Consider the following 19864-nt stretch of genomic DNA (forward strand, 5'->3'; position numbering starts at 1 on the left):
GCCTCTCTCATGTGGAACAAGGAAGCAGGACAGTACTGTAGAGAGACTGCTGAAAATAAAGGACAGCCGAGATTAATGGGAGCAAAAAATCTAAGCAGCTGCTACTGTACCTGCAAGTGCCTTAATGTAGGAAGGACTAATAGCACCAAATACAATATTTTATGCTTTTTCTTCTTTAAATAAATGATACTTGCCTTTTAAAAGGCATTTATTTAAAATGATAGTATGGCTAAAATAATTTTTTCCCCAATTACTATTACCATTTTCTACAGCACACATATGGCAATGGGAGAGATGGGTTTCAAAAAGTACACAAATACCAGGCTTTTTCCCCTCTACCACTCAACTCTAATGTTGAAATACTTTTAAAAGATCACGTTTACGTTTTAATTAAATATTGTGTGGCATTGTATAGCAATCTGGTTTCTGCTAGTTCCAGTATGTGCTATCACTATGGGATAACTAAAAAGGTCAGAGGCTTCCTCTGACAAGAGCCCACTGCTTTAATTCAAGCCATTTCAGACAACTTGATCCACTGTTTATACAAGGATGGCAGTGAAAAAAGCACTTATGAGACAGTTAGTGATGTCAGCCTCCACTTCAGAAACACATTTAGGCTAACTTTTATTTAAACAGAATCTACAATAGCAACAACTCTTCTTAGAATGTATCAGATGTATCATCATAGTAGCAAGAAGCACTTGTAGCACTACTGGTCCTCAAAAAAAGCAGGCAAAATACTGCAGGTAAGTAGTATAGCTTTTTGGCTAGAATATCTGTAGTTTGGTCCAACACATGTCTCACTACTTACTGGTACAAAAGCTACCATATAGTTATTTTGGGGTCCAATTATATATCATTCTCTAGCTTATTCGTGTGAGTGTGCTAGTATGATTAAGGAACGTTTGCCTCTCTGTTTGAAAGCAGTCATACTCACTGTCATCTACCACTGAGTACCTGCAAATTTCAGAGCCCAGGGTATGTACAGAGGAAAAACACCCTTTTCAACTGGAGAATTAACTCCTCTTAATGAAATGAATCATGGGTGATAATGTTTTCATTTATTTTCTCCATTTTAATGTAAGTTATTTGAGAGACAAAATTTGGTCAAAAGTTTTTTAAAATATATTTCATAAATAAAAAGTCAGTGAAGATGTGATATTCCAACCACAAGTCATTGGATGTGGAATTTCTCTTAAGAGGTATCATCTAGGGTTGGTATAGGTGGGAGCAGAATCTAAGTGAGTCTCACTTCCTCTTCTCCCTACTAAAAATAAAAGGTCTGCTTTAGGCATCAAAGAGATTAGAGGCCCAGAACAGCTGAACAGAGGATTTTTAAATTTTATTTTTTAAACAAGGCGTTGATCAATATTACAAAAATAAAAAGTATCATGACTATTCTACTATTAGTCTAAGTAATACTTTTAAGCAGGCTATTACCACTGCAGAAGCAGTTTTTTCCCCACCATCCTTCAAGTAGAAGTATTGCTTTCTTGTTGTGTAGGTGTCAAAACAGAAAGCTCATCTTAAAATTTAAGGAAAATTCGAGTGAGTATATTCTACCCACTACTTCTAGTTACAAAGAAGAATAAATCAATATAGTTTAGACTCAGACTACTAAATATAAAAGTGTTAGCTTTCTGCTTGATTGTTACCATCTTAGTCTGATACAAAGCAGGATTGCAAACATCAGCATCATCATTCAAATGTAGCAAAAGTCAAAGGCCTGATCCAACTCCCAGTAGACTCCACCGGAATTTTTTTTTTTTTAACCAACTTTAATGGGAGTTGTATCAGTACTCAAGCAATTTTGGAAAGTTTAATTGTTAAGAATTTAAACATTTTAAGCGAGGCTAAACATGTAATTGCTTTTACATAGCTTACCACCCAACTTTGAAACTCCCTTCATATGCATTTTTTCTTCAAATGGGTAAAACAGATACTTCTCAGCAGGGGCTCTACTGGAAAATGATAGTGTAGGATTTGAAGTATCATTAGCCTGCTGATAGACCACAGCCTCATTCGCTAAACAAATATTGAAAGAGTGACAGGTAAAAAAAAATCATATATGCATACATACATGATGCACTTATTTAGCTATCTAAGCTATAACTAAGCACCACAGTTTTCCTTTTAAGTTTTAGAACCAAGCATTATTTTTTCATCCACCTTGCTAAACCACTCTAAAGTCAAGTTGTATGTACTGTTAATTTATTTCAAGAGCTACAGCACAATATATATTTTTAAAAATTAATAAAGACTACTGAATAACTTAAGTGATAAATATTTTTCTTGTAGTCTCCCAATGAAGTGGGCCAACAAGCAGATTGATGTTTGTTTGTATGTTAAAGGTCAACTTTAAGCACTTTTCTTCAAAATATTTCCTAAATGCATAAATTCCCAAAATGAATATTGAGGGGGAATTTTCAAAAGCACAAAGTACCACTGGTTTTTGAAAAAAGAGTTAACCTTAGGTAGTATCATTCATTTAATTTATTTTGGGCTTTCTTGGCCAATGAAGTGCAGTTCTAGGCTTAAAATTATTACTCTTGTGCAGATGTTCAGCATACACTAGCCTTGCAACATCTATATCATTTTTATCAGCCCTCAAGTGGGACATAGAGATGCAGGTAGGTTTACTTTTGTTCAAAACTGAGTGGATCTGATATTATATATTATTTTATAGGAATAAAACACAAATCAAACTCACTCAGTACCAAATGAGACTTAAAGTACACCTCTACCTCGATATAATGCTGTCCTTGGGCGCCAAAAAAAATCTTACTGCATTATAGGTGAAACCGTGTTATATCGAACTTGGTTTGATTTGCTGGAGTGCACAGCCCCGCCCCAATGGAGTGCTGCTTTACCGCATTATATCCGAATTCATGTTATATCGGGTCGTGTTATATTGGGGTAGAGGTGTACATTTTTCAGAAAGTTATTTTGGTTTTGAGGACATTCATTCTTAAAACCTCTCATGGAAGACAGAGTGTTTTCAGTTTATCCTTAAAATGAACAAATGCTATTGAGACTCTGGACCCTAAAGACAGGCAACATTATCTTCTGTTTTTCGGATGAAGCACGTAAATCGGGCTCTTAGTTACAGCATCCATTCATGAATGGGTACATAACTTAGAGATATTCCAGAAATCATCTTCCATTCAATAGGGGTTTTCGTTAGTAGGTTCTCCTCCCTTTTTATATGTGGAATACTTTGGAGCCATCTATGTTTTTTCCACCCACAACAGAATTAAACAACATTCCACCATGCTCCAGTGTCAGCAAGTGCTCTTTTCAGTCCAGGTACCTGATGATGATTGATGAAGCTGTCAGGCCTACAGTAGCGGATAGAGCAGTTTGGCAGGAATTCAGTGTTATTGAAAGAAATCTCAAATACTTATTCCATCTCCTCTGCTAACTTTAATCACATTATCAACATGCTGCCAGGAATGGAGCCTTGACACCAAGCCATAAATTTACACAGGCAACCATTGTCTGCATAGTGCAATTCCAACACAGATAATGAGCAAGTTCTGTTTATTTTTACCTGTTTTTATTTTATATTGCATAGTACTTAAAATAATATTTGAAAGATCTTCCTGTCCCTCAGGTTAGCTTGCATCAAGTTTCATTCTGTTATTGCATTTAATTTCAGTTGGTTTACAAAAGGATAATTAAGCTAGTCATTCAGTTATATTGCTATTACATGAAGATTTTAAATAAAAAGAAAAGATCACGGTGATCACAGGAGCTCGCAAATACTCCTGTTAATCAGAACACAAATTAATACTGCAGATGCTTCATTTTTAATGCCACTTACTTGATTGCCATGCCATGCCATGACAAAAACAAAAAAGAGATCTTTCCTCAACTGTATTAAGGTTATCACAACAGATTTTAGGTAATAAGTCCCAATAAGGTGGGCATTGCTCATCCTACTGAGTGCACCAATGGCAGGACAAATACTTAAGGTAAATACCGTACCTGATAAAAGGCTAATGGAAGGACTGATATACTTTTAAAAGTTACTTTTAGGTGGTTTGGGCGGTGGGAGGTATTCTTAGGAGTGTAAAGCTACAAGAATGCCATGAGCCAGTTACATAGAGAGAAAAATCATTGTTTCCTGTGACCTCACAGCCACTCTTATGGTGCCTATTTTAGAGAGCAATCAATATCTCAACTCGACTTCATAACAGTGCAGCTGTAATTGTACCTGAGTAACGCATTCTAGCCTTTCAGAATCCACTGTTTTGCAAGACATGCTGGTTTTCCCAAAATAGCTGTTAATGAGTGTGTGTACATCCTAATTTCAGCCAAGCATGGCTTGCATTTATAATACCTGCTCTCTATGGCAGGGCTGTGGCCTTATACAGAGATAATTTAGTTTTTGTTTTCTTCCCCGCAGACAAGGCTGTCTTCACAAGCCGAGGAATTCTAGTTTGCAACTCCCTAAATTGATGTAGCCATGGTATAAAGGCAGAACTCCATTTCTAGACCTGCCTGTCCTACAAACTAAGATAGTGATAACACCAATCACCTTGAACAAAACAAGCTTGTAGAGGCACTTAAAGTTGGAGGTATGCAAAACTCTTCTTGCTAAATCAAACTTTTGTTCTAGTTACAGCAGGATGTGGGGATTGTTTTACCTCTATTTTGATTAGGCTTTCTGAAAGAACCTCAGTGTTGTTCTGATAAGTCTGAAGCAAGAGAGTACTGGCACACACAAAAACAACAACAACAACGAAAAAGGTCTTAAAAAGAAGAATATTTAGCCAGGTCCTTCTCCATCTCAGCATATTGTTCTTTAAGGCGCGCCATTGCTTTTCTGTGCTCTTCATCCACTTCTCCTCGTTTGTTGTGTTGGTCTTTCATGAACACTTCCCAGTGGGCTAGACGCTGCTTTTCACCAGCCATTAGCGTGTCAGTCTGAAGCTGAGAGGAGAAAGGAAAGTTATAGAAACGATTTCTAGATGAAGACCATGGGTTAATGCAGATTTGATGACCTTACAAAAGCAAACATATTAAAGAGTCCAGCTTTCATTCCAGCATCAGAAAGTAAAAGTTATATTCATCTAGTCACACTGCACAAATCAAAAGAAAAGTGATAACCATGCAGCCTCATCACGCAACTAATGGCAACTTGCCTCCATTCTAGACTAGTCACCAAAAAAAGAAAAAATAATAATAATCAAACTCTAAAGCTAACACTTCCATTCAGCTACAATCCAAGTAATTTCTGTTATCTGATGTTGGAAGAACTATTCCTAACACTACTCCTGATCTTAGTATGGCCTACTCCACTTGCCCACATTTTGTTTTTAAAAAGCACTTTTGATCACAGGAATATGCTATTTATTGTTTGTAGTCTCCATCTTGGTTACGTACACTGCAGATACCTAGAGTGGAAATGGACACAGCATTATCTTGTTCATATTGAAAGAAACTGGCCAGACCCTCAGACAGAGAAATTCTTCATTTAAGCAAGAATTTTTGGCTATTTCAGCATGGCTTAGAATTTGGAAGGGGATTGTTTAAGTAAACTCCAGCTCATTTTTTTTAAAATGTCTTAGCCCAGTTCTTTCTGACCAGCCATGGAGCTATGTCTGGCACAGCAAAGACAAACATAGGTGATTCTATGGTTTAACAATGCTTTCAAAATACATCTACTTTGTGTTACAAAAGGCTGATATTGGAAAATATTGTGCCCACTATATTTCACATCTGAGAGAGAGAAATAAAGTACAATTTCAGGGAGTCAAATGTGTTCATTTACGGTGTGTATTTGCACTGAGGATTCCTGACTTCCAGCACTGGAGGCTAAAAAGAGAGGTGGTTCTTCAAACATCACAAGGACAAGTACAAAATCGATGCCTCTTGTAATGGCTGAAATCCCATCACAACTATAACTATAGAGTGCCTCAAAATTTAGTACAACAGACCAAAATGGGTAACAAAATAGTGTGTACTATACACTATACATGTAGTATACTTCAGTCCATCCTTCACTGTGTTAGTTCTATTTTTCTGTTGGTCATTACCTTACATATCAACCTCAGTATAAAAATTAGTGTTTTGTTAATTGAAACAAGAACATGTTTACATATCTCAATGGACATTTTTAAACTAGTAACAAAACAAATTTCTAAAACACTATAATGGTAAGGTTCTATATTACCACCAGAAACAAGTCTTGATGAAGGAACCACTAAGGTCAAAGGAAAAGACAGACCATCTTTGTAGTTCTTATTTTCATATTTTGACTTTTGGGAATGGTAGATTGTGTTTCTCTCTTAGCCAACAAGTTCTCACTATGCCTAATGGTTTTTATACATATTTACTATCGGTAATTTTTCCTCAAGCTTCCACATTACTCATTGTTTCTGGTAAATAGGATTCTGTTCACCTCCTTGTCTTGAAAGGAAGACAGTTCTAAAGAAACGTGTACAGACATTAAAAGACGAGCTTTTACCGAATATTTGTAAGCAATAGTAATAGTCTGACCTTCTAGTGTTTTATTCCAAGAACACAGAAATCATAATAACTCTGTACAGCACATCAGTTCTGTTGATCCTCCATGGGTGAAAGTACATCAGCATTTTCTATCCATCAGCTACTATTTTCTACATAGAGTAGTTCAGCATAGGAGTAGTACAATTGTGCAAACTCATATATTCATCCAATATTTTAGCAAATTAAGATGGATTGACACTACATGATGTCTAGCTTGTTTTTATTTCTCCATATTATGTATTTAGCTTTTTCATGCAAAAATAAATCATGGTGTGAACATGCTAATTTTACCACATAGCACTCAAAGTACTGTTACAGTATCACTCATTGAAAAGTTCTGCATATCTTCTATACAAAACAGAGCAGCTGTTAAAAAAAATATGTACCTGTAGTCCCACCAGAGAGCTGGAATGTCTATACCTTTTCAAATTTTTGAAGTGTTAATGAATTGTTTATGCAGTTATTAATAGTGTATCTGAATAATTATAAAGTGCCTACCTGCAAGTAACCACAGTTCAGACTGGACTAGACTGCACCCCTGACAACATGAATGGTTTGCAGGGAAAACAGCAAGTATCACCGTGTTCTGCAGTACCATTTCCACCCACGTATAAAGTCACTGAGCTGATAAAACCATTGGACATTTGGGGAGCCTTAGATATGTATTATATCTAAGGCTCCCCAAATGATTTAGGATATTAAAAACCATTGGTCAAAAGGCAGAAGGTTGCTTCCTTCCCCACCCTTTCTTCTTCTTCTCCAAAACAGTCTTTCTAGTTTGTCTTGGCCCAAAAGAAAGACATTGACAAAGTGATATTAACAGCCAGGCTCTTTGGGTTCCTCAAAAATATGATCAAATTAGATTAAACAATTTAATGCTGAAAAACAATTACTGTAATTTTTACCCTTTAAATAAATATAGGCAGTGTAATAATGAGAAAGTAAATGTATCTTAACAGAATTGTCCTAACTTCCATAGAGTAATGATATTATGCACAAAATAAAAATGAGTCCACAGGGTTGTAAACTGATCCGCAATATAAACAGAGACTTGAAGATATGACTATGAAGATATAAATACTATACATTTTAAAGATCAGAAAGCAAAGATGACATTAACACTAGCCTATGCCAGAGCAAACAAGCAGGAATGATCGGGTGACAGACAGTACACAGTAGTGTGTTCATTCTCTCCAGCCATATAGTGCTGTGGAAATTTCAACCCAAAAAAAGACTCAATGGTTTGGGGGTATTGAGCCTTTCACTTCTAGATCACAGGTTCAAGCACTGACCTAACGAAATAAAACCCTTAAATCATTGCTATTTGATGGCTGTTGAGTGGCCTGTATAAAATGAGTTTATGGTCTCAAGAGGACAGGTACCCATATCACAAAGAACACTGCCTTGGCATACCTTTGGCAGTCTCAGCAGGTAAAAATGGAAGTCCTGGGCATGAAGAGTGAACTATCCTCTTTCCCCTCTATTTGAAGGCCTAGGCACACAAGGTGGGGATGTATGCAGAAGCTTGCATTGCTGCCTCCTGTGAATGGAGGATTTGGGTCTCCAGGGCTGTCAGTCCTGCACATTTGACACATGCTACAATTTAAAAAAAGTATATAGCCCAGGTTCTCTCCTACTGTCTCAGGGAGTTGCCTCCCTCCCACCAAATGTCTGCATTGCCAAGAGGTAGCTACATGACTCCCTCAGCCTTAATTCTAACATTTTATTCACTGACACCCAAAACCATCCCCATCAATGCACCTACAAAATTATATTCTAATTTCCCCAACTGCTAGCTCTGTCATTATTATTCTCACTTCTGGCCAGGAAATTCAACATTAATCTCAACTTAAGAACACAACAGGACTATGTGCATTACTAAGCCTTTACAGGAAGCTTCTTGTCTATGCAGCTGGTCTTTAAGAATGACAGCATGAGCAATAAGAAGAAGGTTCTCTGGTACTTGACTTAATTTTGCTAGGTAAATTGATATTCACCTATGGTGAAAAATCCAAAGAACTGCACAACCTTAAGGTATACTATAAGTCACATACAGCAACTTGAAACTACTCTGTTCATATATCAAGTGAAGCAGCAAAAAAATATGATCATACAACAAGATGGCTTTTATCTCACAGCTTCCAAGAGAGAAAGGAGAGATGCTGGGAGTTTATTCTCCCCTTAATGGTTTTATGGAAATTTTCCAGTCTTGTTAACTAACACTATGTTTCAAAAGAACCAGAAGGGAGGAAGAATCTTTCACTAAAGACAGTTTAGTCACTGCATAGATGAACTTTGGAGGCTCCCTCCCTAGAATTCAGAAATAACATTGATACATTCTATACTAACAAACTAGAGGGATTAGTACACTAGCTCCCTTTAGTACTGTACTACATGCAAAAAATATTAACTTGCAGATAAGAGTTATATTATTCCCTATATCATCCTTAAACAAAATACTTAAGTACATTACCATTAAAAACACCTAATCACTAAGGGAGGGAAACAGGAAGTAAAAGTAGTTTATTAAAATGTGAAAATCCACTTCACACTTTCCAACAACATCCTTAAGTGACCAGAGAGATTTAAAAGCTTTTCAACATAGACATGATCAATCATATACTATACTAGAGATATACACATGAATTTTCTTCAAAAATACACTGCCCCACACCCACACCACCTCCAATTATCTGATCTATAAGGCATACTTGAGTGACTCTTAGAATAAACAGGTGAATTTTCACAAGTCAATGTTGTTAGGTGATACCATGAATTCTAGGTACAACAAAACATTATTACCATATTTTAAAATTTAAGGCAAGTTAATTTTTGATGTCCACAAAAATATTTTATTTTTGTGTTAACAGCCTAGGCACAAGTCCATTTTGTGCCTGTCCTGGTAAATTTTCATGACAATTTGCAAGATTGTGGAAAAGTACTAAGTTATTTTCATCTTAAAGGAATGTTATTTCAGGTTATTTCCAATTGAGATATTCTCTTCCTTGGGAACCTTCCATACCCCACACCCTCACTTTATATTTCTCACACCTCAAAGTCAAACCACTTGCAAGCCTAGGGCATAACCTTAACCATATGTATTAATTTATAAGCCAGACAAAGTACTAACCTCTTAGTGCTGACAATTAAGATTCCCCGTTGTGAAGCACTAGTTGATTTTCACATCATGCTGAAGAAAAGCTACACAGCACAAGGATTTTACAGTGCATATCATTAAAAGGTGACTGATCACTCAAGATATGCAATAATCTCCCTGACAAATATAGCCTCTCCTATTGCTAATGTAAGCTACAAATTAAAAAAAAAAAAAGAAAAAGAAAGAAACAGAGTGTTTGTATACTAGAGTTTATTGACACAGGTATGACATCAGGCAGCCAAACTTTATGTCCAGACATTTAAATCATCTCAATTTGTTTATATGAGCACTTGAGTTCTCTTATGAGTTAAAACAAACTGCGATGAATAAAAATGTTAGAAGTTTAATGTTTCATTCTGCAATTGCTATAGGTTCTCAGAAATACCAGGAAGACTGGCATTCAGGAAACATTTACTAGCTTACTGTGCAACCTGAATATATCACTACTTCCCCGTGCTTCGGTCATGTCAGCTGGAAAACTAGTTAAGAAAAGATCTCACTGTAGAAAGGATAAAGACAGCTCAAACGAACCATCCTTTGTCAATGAATATTGTTACTTGTACGTAGATCCATGTGTTGAAGAAATACCTTACTGTTTGTTACCAGAAATAAATGGCCAACAAAGGAAAACTAGCCTAGTTTGTTTAAAATAAAGAAAATTACAATTAAAACAAGAATATACTACAGAGGATACAAGATGGTTACTTACCAGCATGACTGTAGTTCCTACCTGCACAGTTCCATGGTGTAGGAATATGTACACCCATACATGCCATTTCAAACTCTCCAACAGCAGTGTCCATTGGAGCTGGGTATCCATATGTTTGTCTTTGTTTCCCCATTTGAGAATATACCAGCATAGCACCAAATGCCACTCAGTTTCTTCCATTCACTAAAGAATTTATTGTAAAACTCTGAAATAGTGGGGGAAGAGGATGGGAATTGTGGACCCAGGCAGTCAGTTTTCTCAAAGAACCAGTTAGTATGGTAAGTATCTATTTTTTCCTTCTTTGAAAATGCATGCAAGTAGGTGAGTGACTAGCAGCTCCCTAGATCACAATGAGGCGGGTCTGAGGACTGCTTGAAAGAGATTATAGGTCTAACTCTCCCAAGTTGAGTACACAAATCTAAATGCTAACTCCAGGAAGTAATGCTGTAAAATATGGATAGAATTCCAGGTAGCAGCTTTGCATACACCCTGTATTTGGGAGACATTTGAGACATGCAATACAGATCACCTTAGACAAGGAGGAATGCATCCTCAGACCAGTTGGCATTAGCATCCCTGCTTACTCAAGTGTGGATGCAGAGTCTGATCCAATTTGACAGTCTTGGAGTGGAAGTTCACTGGCCCCTGGCATAAACTCCATATGCTATACATACTCTGGGTGATTTACAGAACAGGTTAATCTTACTCAGGTAAGAATTCAGATCTTCTTGACATTTAGACAACGCAACCTAGTGTTCCCACATGTAGCTGGGAAACAGGTGGAAGCAGAGGTTCACCACAAGCATGTTAACAGCCTGATTTAAGTGGAAATCAGAAGTCACGTAAAAAAGGGAACTTCAGGTGAGAAAGAACATGGTATACGGTAGGTCAACCATTAGTGTCTACATCTCATAAGCTCTTTGGACCAATGTGATTATCATTAAGAACAGTCTTTAGTAAGATATGGTACAGAGCGCAATCAAACCACATGTCAAGTGGTGGTTCCATTAGTTTGGCAAGCACATTTAAGTCCCAAGACCGCATTAGCTCCCAGATGGAAGACAACACATGAAGCAGGCATTTTAGGAATCCTGGCACTGTAGCACATGAGAAAATACATTAAATCTTGAATTGAAGGATAAAAGGCTGAGACTGCAGCCAGGAAAACTCTTTACAGAGCTGAGGGAGAGAAATGATTGTCTGAGATGAAAGCAGTATAGAATAAAGAGCATGAAAGACTGGTGAGGACCAGAACCTTTATCTTGCCCAGATGCAGAAATACTTCATAGAGTAGAAATATCTTGTGGAAGATTTTTTGATGTCCAGCAGCTGACCAACACATCCAAATTAGACCAAAGATTATCCAAAGTACTCATTAACAAAAGATCTCTCACTCTCTTGTAGTTGGTGCTGGATTCCACTTCCCTGCCAGTACCTACAGGAGGCAGAACAAAATTGAGGGGGTCTTTGGAAAGCAGGGGCTAGTCCCTCACCAACTGTCCAATCAGCTTTGATTCTAAACCCTACATCTACAGACAGGCTACACTGAGGATCTGTGGACCTAGCCCTGAAAAAGAATACAAGATGCCCACTCAGTTAAGGACACATTTATGTGCTGAGTACTCCTGCTAATCAGCCTGTACTTTGAACATGGTGATATAAACTGGATTTTATGGAAGGAAAGCTCATGTGCATCACAGTTCCAATGCCAATGTTGACTGAAATTTTGACATCTGCATTTTTTTTTTTTTTTTATTTTTAAAAAGGAGTAACATGTTAGCCTAGCAGTCTGGTGGCCAGGCATTTCAGTTCAGCAGGAGCTAGAACCACTGTAAAGACAGCAATCTTAGATTCTTCATGCGCTGGAGCACTTCACAGCACTCTTTCAGCTAATCTGGTTTATGTCGGTGGAAATCAACTCTGAAGTTTGTGGATAACATAGGGCAGTGGTGCTCAAACTCAACAGTTGCACTCCTTTTTCCCCCCACCAGTAACAGAATCTGTCTGCGCCCCCCTCCATTACTGCACAGCCAAGGCTTCCTCAGCAGTGGAGCTTTGGGGGAGGAGCAAGGCTGGGGGTGGAGCTGGTCTGGAAGTGTGGCGCTCCCTCCCTGACCCTGATGGGGGCTGGCCTGGGCATCACCATGCATCCCCCGAATGTTCCTCTGTGCCCCCGCGGGAGGGCACACCCCACAGTTTTGGGACCTCTGCTTTGGACAACTGGGGTACTGGAGTGGGAGCCTTACAAACCTTAATTTGTAATTTCAGCAATGCCAGCAAGAAATATTCTGGATACTTCATTTCCAGAATTTTCAAATTTTATTTTTTGACTCCTCTACAAAGCCAAAGTTAAATTTAGAATAGATTATAAATCTATCTAATGTGCCACAGAAGCAAAAATATTTACCGTAACCCAAGCATTTGATATTTTTCTGTCGATATTTAAATTCAAGTGACAACCAAACAAACCAAACGATCTTTATGGAATTCTGCACATGTGTAAATATAGACTGCCCAAATGAGAACCAATGTTTTCCAAAGCTTATTCTTCCTGTCTTAAGGGATAATAAATATTTGAAGACTGGGAGATCTGGATGGAAATTCAGCTACCTCTGGACACAGAATAATAAAACAGAGCAGGCTTAACATGTAAATACTACAACCTTTGTGGGAAGCTGTGCTTCCACTGCCTATATACTCTGAAAGGAAAGGGAAATAAATTAAAAATGAAAATCTACTAGTGTTCTAAAATGTTAATATGAACATATACCATAAAAATACTGGCTTTATATAGGCAAGGTACCTGAAGATCTTAATACACAGCGGACTGATTTACTAGGCAGTGAAGTTATTAGATTTAGTAGTTGATCACTATGGGTATTGGAGGGGAGGGGAAGTAAATGAAAAAGCAAACATCATATTCTGTTGACACTTATGTTTTTCATTATTTCCCCAGCTGAGGTGCGTAATGTTACTGTGTCATGTAATTTCTGAAACATCTATATTCATCAGGTCAAGGAATTATGTGTAGCATGGGAGGTTTGCATTTTGGAAGTCACCCCCTTCTATAATAATGCAGGAAACTTCCACAGATAATTAGAAGAGGCACACTCCTAAGCATACAAAACTTAAGATATTGCTAACTTGAAGTTCCTTTACAATATAGATACTCCAGCTGTGAAGTGTCTATTACAAATAACAAAACTAAAATTCATATTCACATACTAGGAGCTAGAAGGATTAGACTCTGTAATCTTCAAAAAATGTCAACACATCTAGAAAACTCCTTCTGACTTGTTAAATTCAAAGCCTTTACTACTGCAAAGTTATAAATGACGCCTACATTTTAAAAATGTAGTTATACTAATAAAAGTGACTATGAAAACAGCACCTTTTCCCCCTCAGATTTGTGCCTTATATGTAGTCACAGTAACAACTATTTACTTTTCTATAAGCTTTTACTACTTTATATTTCTGTTAGCATTGCGGAACCAATGCAGCTATTGGAACGTGAGCTTGATTATATTCTTGCCCTGACACAACCAGCAGAATAAACTCCCCTCCCCCAGGAGAGTAGGGGTATTTTTAGAGAAAAGTTTTAAAACTTCCAATTGCAGATTCTGGATTGCAAAGAATGATGAATAAACCAGAAAGAACCAACTTGATTTTCAAATCTCACCATAAGTTTACAGGGCTGCCAGTTAGAAAAGACATTTTAACTTGAAAACTGACAATGTTTGACATTGGATAAGAGACACAAAGAATGAACTCACTGTAATGTTTTTTTTAAAGAGTAGCTTTTCAAAGTATAATCTAATTTTAACTCTTCACTTCTGTATTGTCATTTGTGCAACAATCGTAATTCAACAACATGAGACTGCCTGAACAGAAATTCTTTCATTGTACTGAAAAAACTTTTTGAAAGTTCTATAATTTAAATCCTTAGTTCCTAAAATGCAAGTTAAAATAGAGCGCTTACCAATTTTTAATGCACATTCTAGTGTTCCAAAAAGCAAATTAAGTCAGACCTAAGTAAATAAAAGACGGCACTACCTACTAATCACAATCCAACGATCAAAGAATCCACACACAAGAAGCCCCATGATTTTCTTTACAGATGTTATGTGGCCACAATATAATGCATCATCATATATGTAATAAGTTGCATACTGACCTAAATTGTTGTGTGTTGACAACTTAGACACAAGGATACAATACTACATGGCATGCCAATGCCTTCCTACATGTGGAAGAACTGAAATGCAAGTTCATATATGCACACCCAACTACACCTGATCAGAACAGAAGTCTTAAATAATTCATAGTATTGTACAATTCTATTAGGATATGTAGCCAGGAATCATTAGGCAAAGTCATATTTTAACTCCTGGTTAGCTATAATTAAGAATCTATGTCTTAAGTATTAGACAAGCTGTAGTGAGTCGGTGTGGCTCCCCTCCTGCCCAGAGGAGGGAGCACTGGAGCAGACACCTGAGTGGGCGGAGCCACCACCACCTGTCCCCGCCCCCCAGAAGTCAAGGGGCGGGACAGGAAGTATAAAGCCTGGCAGCCAGAGCTCAGTCAGGCGCCGGCCACCGCAGGGAGCAGACGTGCGGCCAAGAGCTCCCGACCAGGATACCTCTGAGGCCCGGGGATATTTGCCTAGCTGGCCGGAGCTGCCCCGGGCTCACTACGAGGAAGAGCCGCCGGAGCCCGTCCGTTCCCGTCATTGGGGGGAGCCCTTGGAACCCCCCCACAGCGACCCCGAAGGTGAGCCTGCACCAGAACCCCTTCGGCCCTGCTGTTACCCGGAGGAACCGCCCGAGGACAACTGGCCGGACTTCCCGACGGAGCTGCCGGACCTGCCACCAAGCCCCGGCCGGGAGGAGCCTATGCTGGTGGACTGGACCCTGCCCGGTGCCGCGGACGAGGTAGGCCCTGAGGGAGAAATCGGAAGTAGCCCGGGGGAAGCCGACCCCGGTCAGGCTGTCGAGACATGCGAACCCATGTCAGTGTGTTTCGGTCAGGATACCCCACTGACCGGCGGCGGTAGTAACCGCTGTTAGGGCCCCGGGCTGGAACGCAGTGGAGTGGGTGGGCCTGCGTTCCCCCCTGCCACCCCACACACGGGTGGCAGGCTTCCCCCTCACCCAGCGCTCTGGTCTCGCAGTCAGAGCTTACCCGGAGTGAGGCTTATTTAGCCAGCCCCCCTGCACCAGAGGGCCTGGCCTCCTGAACTGCTTATTTAGCCAGCCCCCTGCACCAGAGGGCCTGGCCTCCAGAACTGTGTGTGTGCCCAGCCCCCCTGCACCAGAGGGCCTGGGCTCCTAAATTGAACTGCTTGTTAGCCAGCCCCCCTGCACTAGAGGGCCTGGCCTCCTGAACTGCTTATTTAGCCAGCCCCCCTGCACCAGAGGGCCTGGCCTCCTGAACTGCTTATTTAGCCAGCCCCCCTGCACCAGAGGGCCTGGCCCCCAGAACTGTGTGTGTGCCCAGCCCCCCTGCACCAGAGGGCCTGGACTCCAGAACTGTGTGTTCGCCCAGCCCCCCTGCACTAGAGGGCCTGGGCTGCTGCACCGCTTGTGGACTACTCAGCCCCCGCACCGAAGGGACTGAGAGCCGAGTTAATAGACTGTTTATTTCGTGGACAGGGAGTCGGTGTGGCTCCCCTCCTGCCCTGGAGGGTCGAGCCCTGGCAGGAACCTTTTACACAAGCCAATAATTTCCTGCTGTTCAAATATGTCCACAGCATTTCATGGCAATGTGGTACTGGGCAAAAATTAAAAAAAAAAAGAAAAAAGCCATTTAAAAAGAAAATGTATTAAAAAGACACACTTTTATATAAGTTCTGTCACATCACACTGCAGAAAAATTAATGACACTCATGGGAAGAATAAAATATAGATGTATTTAGTTTACCCAGAGATAGAATAAGTAAGAATTTAAGTCCAATTTTTTTAAATAAAATAATCCTCAACTGTCTTCTAATGTCCAAAACAGTTGGATTAGCACCATTTGCAGTTTCTAAGAGACAGTGGCAGGGAAGAGATGACATTTAAAAATAGAAAGCCATGTTATGACCTTTGTTAAATTCTGAAGCTGAAGTGAATTAAGCCACACCAATGCAACTATATTGGCACATGAAAAAGATATTCCATAAGCAAAGCTACATTAAGAGAGTAGTAAGGTTGCACTGTTAGAAACTCAGAAGTCAAGATAGATCATAGTTAAGGTTATATATGCAACTCCACTATGGCTCCTTGTACATACACGATATTATGGGTTTTAAGATGATCGGGTACCACAATGACAGGTATGGCATAAGAATCCAATTGGCAAAATAAAAAAAAATAATAAAGAGGAATATATAAATCATAGTCTAAAAAAGTTTGCAATGAATGGGATAAGGGAGATTATATCTATATCTCTTTTCCATATAAAATAAATACTTTAAAAACATTAAGTTTGCAAAGCCAAGCACTCGGAAGACAAGAAATTCTAGAATTAAGATTGCCTGTTCCTGATGCAGGGTTGCATAATCAATGAGGCTGTTTGCAGGACCTCTGCCTCATTCTTAGTTTTATTTTATTAAAATAACTTGAAAAAAAACTCAATTTCTTTTGTGTGCAATCATAATAGCCCTCACATATTATTCATCATCAGGGTTCAAACAAAGGATTTCAAGACCAACAACACAGACCTCTAACCACTTAAACTAAAGGAGTAACTTCTCTGATAGGTTGTTATCTTCAATGTGGACCACCCATTAGAGAAGAGAGTGATACGTTAATAGATTTTAAGCCCAGAAGGGACCATCATCTAGTCTGACCTCTTGCAAAATACAGGTCATAGACTTTCACCCAGGTTGAACAAGTTCTACTATGCTGTGCAAATGGCAATTTCTCCTGGCTGTTCATTAATTTGGCAGAATCTGGAGTGATTTTCACAGGGATAGCAAAAGGCACCTTGCTATCCCCCTATGAAATTTTAAGTTTTTGCTCTACATTGCAAAAAACACTTTATTATTAAAAATTCTGAACCCTTCCTGCACCATCAAACATTGCTTAGTGGACAAACAATTCTGTGCCATTTCTGTCTATCCTGACTCGCTCTTTGCATGTCCTCGGTCATCCAGTCCCATAAGTTTCCCTATGAGTGGTGTTTGGAGGCATTCCTTTGGTCAACCCTTTTTGCATATTCTTCCAGCTGTCCAATAGCACACATGACATGGTAGACTCCATGGTTTCATTCTTAACATGTCTCAGATATATCCATCTTCTTTTCTGGGAACTTCACAAATAAAAAGGTGCTGAACTCTCTGACAAATCATGGTATTTGTTATATATTGATTCCATTTAATACCTAGTGTTTTTCTAAGGCATTTGTTTTGCATGGCATTTAGATATCTGTCTGTACCATTTGGTGGATTTCCAGTTGTCACATCCTTACATTAAGATAGAACCAACATTTGAGTTGAAGATTCAGTTTGTTCTTTAAGTTGTAGATTTTTTTTATGACCAAATCTTGTTTAAACTGGTGAGCGCAGCTTCCACCATGCCAATTTGTGATGTTATTTCCTTGTGGGCATCGCCACTGATTTGCACTTTACTATCAAGGTATGCAAATTGACTACCTTCTTGTATTCCTTTGCCTCATAAATCAAATACTTGAGTTGGGTGTTGCTGGGTTTCTCAAATTTACTTTTCATAAGTAAGTATTAACCCTGTTTTTTGCAATGCTGGACAGTCTTCCAGTCTTTACTTGCATATTGGCTGAACTGTCATCGAAAGCTATGTCAGTAGCAAAATCGAGATCTTCTAGAGTACTGTTGAGACATGTGATACCTGTTCTGAATGTGTTATGTTTTTGGCAATGCCCAAAAAAAAAAAAAAAAAACAAACAAACACACCAACCACCACCACCACATGAAAACAAAAAACACAAACCAAAAAACCCACACTTTGGCAAAGATACCCATTTTCCCCTAACCTCGCTGTTCGAAACAGTTGAACTATTTTTGTTGAAACTACTAAAAAGATTCAAACTGAGGCAGAGACCAAACATGGAAAATTTCACCCAATGTTTAAAATTAAAAGCAATTGAAAATGGGGATTTATACTTGGAAATGTTAGGTAACCTTATCTACAGGCACTGCTCCACTTCATACACACACAAAAAATAGAAAGAAAAAAGTATGTATGCAATTCACAGGCATGTTTTCAAAACTTTTTAATTGATATTTTTATGGTTTCCTACCTATCCTCAAAGATTGGGGGGGGGAGGGGGGCGGGGGGAAACATTCCACAACCTGGAACTATATGACTAGACCACCCAGTTGTGAGCGCTACTTCGTTCAATGGACACCTTTGGCGGCACACAAAAATCACTCTACACCTAAATTAATCAGATATGTATGCACAGTACAGCACTCCTTCATTTAGAAGTTTCATAATAGTAGCTAAGTGGAATTGTACAAGTGGAGAGAGTATTTTCAAACTCTAATACCACAAACAAGACCCAGTTTTCATTGGAACACTCAAAGTGCACTTCCCTCCTCACTGAGAAGTATTTCTCCAACTACTTTCAAGTTGCTAACGCCAGCCATTTTGACATTAGCGCGATAAACTGTTTTGGCTTTTTCTATTTAAAACAAAAAAACAAAAAAAAACATGCAATAAGGGAAAGCATTTTGTCCCATTCTTCTCTCTCTCTAAAGTGGCTGAATCATTTCATTCAAATTAAAATAAAATTAAATATATAAATAAAAAGTCACCCTCCCTGATAGTGACCAGACTTGGGAAGTTTCAACCCAAGAAGTTAAAGTTTTACCACACCTTAAAAGAAACATGCACACAACCTTAACTGTAGCTGTGATTAGTGCTCTAGCTATAAACCTGATACTTGAGTGGGGAGATATAGTAATATGAACATCCTGAAACAGAGCAAGCCACCTTTTTCAATTTCACTTCAGAAAGAATAGCAGAACTACAAGAGGCAGTAGGTTTATCTAGTTTCCTATCTACATTTCAGTGTTAGGTACAATGAACCTAAATGTTGGCAGGGCCCATGACATGATACTATTCACACAGTGCCAGTACTCTACTGCAGCTAGATTAGCCATCTCTGATGACCATGAAAAGCATGACATATTGCAAGGAAAAGGAAAAATCTGAACACCTGCTGATACACATCACTGCACGTCTTAGTTCATGTGACTCAGTTCTGGCATTTTCTGCATCTCCCCAGAATTATAAAGTACCATTTTGAAATACAATCATGAAAGGTGAAATGGGAAAATGCAGAAGTACCATAGGAAACTAATTTCTTGTACAATTTTCCAAATTTGAGGTTTAGAGTAGATGTAATTCAAACAAGCAAAGTGCAGCCCATTGAGGGATTCCAATGATTCACATATTCCTATAATATGGCCTTTCATTAAATAACCAGTGCACAAGCATGAAATGCTTCCTTTTCAAGAAGCAATA

General features: G+C 38.7%; 1 protein-coding gene across 1 annotated transcript in view; it reads right to left on the bottom strand.

Moving 5' to 3' along the window:
• Window positions 1–3539: 3539 nt before the first annotated feature.
• The window catches only part of BLOC1S5 (biogenesis of lysosomal organelles complex 1 subunit 5), a 30193-nt gene continuing 13868 nt past the window's right edge, over window positions 3540–19864 (bottom strand). Inside the window, exon 5 of the mRNA XM_024206781.2 lies at window positions 3540–4935. Coding sequence (XP_024062549.1) covers window positions 4756–4935 — 180 coding nt within the window. The 3' untranslated portion in view covers window positions 3540–4755. The remainder of the gene's footprint in view (window positions 4936–19864) is intronic.

This window comes from Terrapene carolina, unplaced genomic scaffold, assembly GCF_002925995.2.
Source record: "Terrapene carolina triunguis isolate 2854851 unplaced genomic scaffold, T_m_triunguis-2.0 Scaffold58, whole genome shotgun sequence".
Taxonomy (NCBI): Eukaryota; Metazoa; Chordata; order Testudines; family Emydidae; genus Terrapene; species Terrapene triunguis.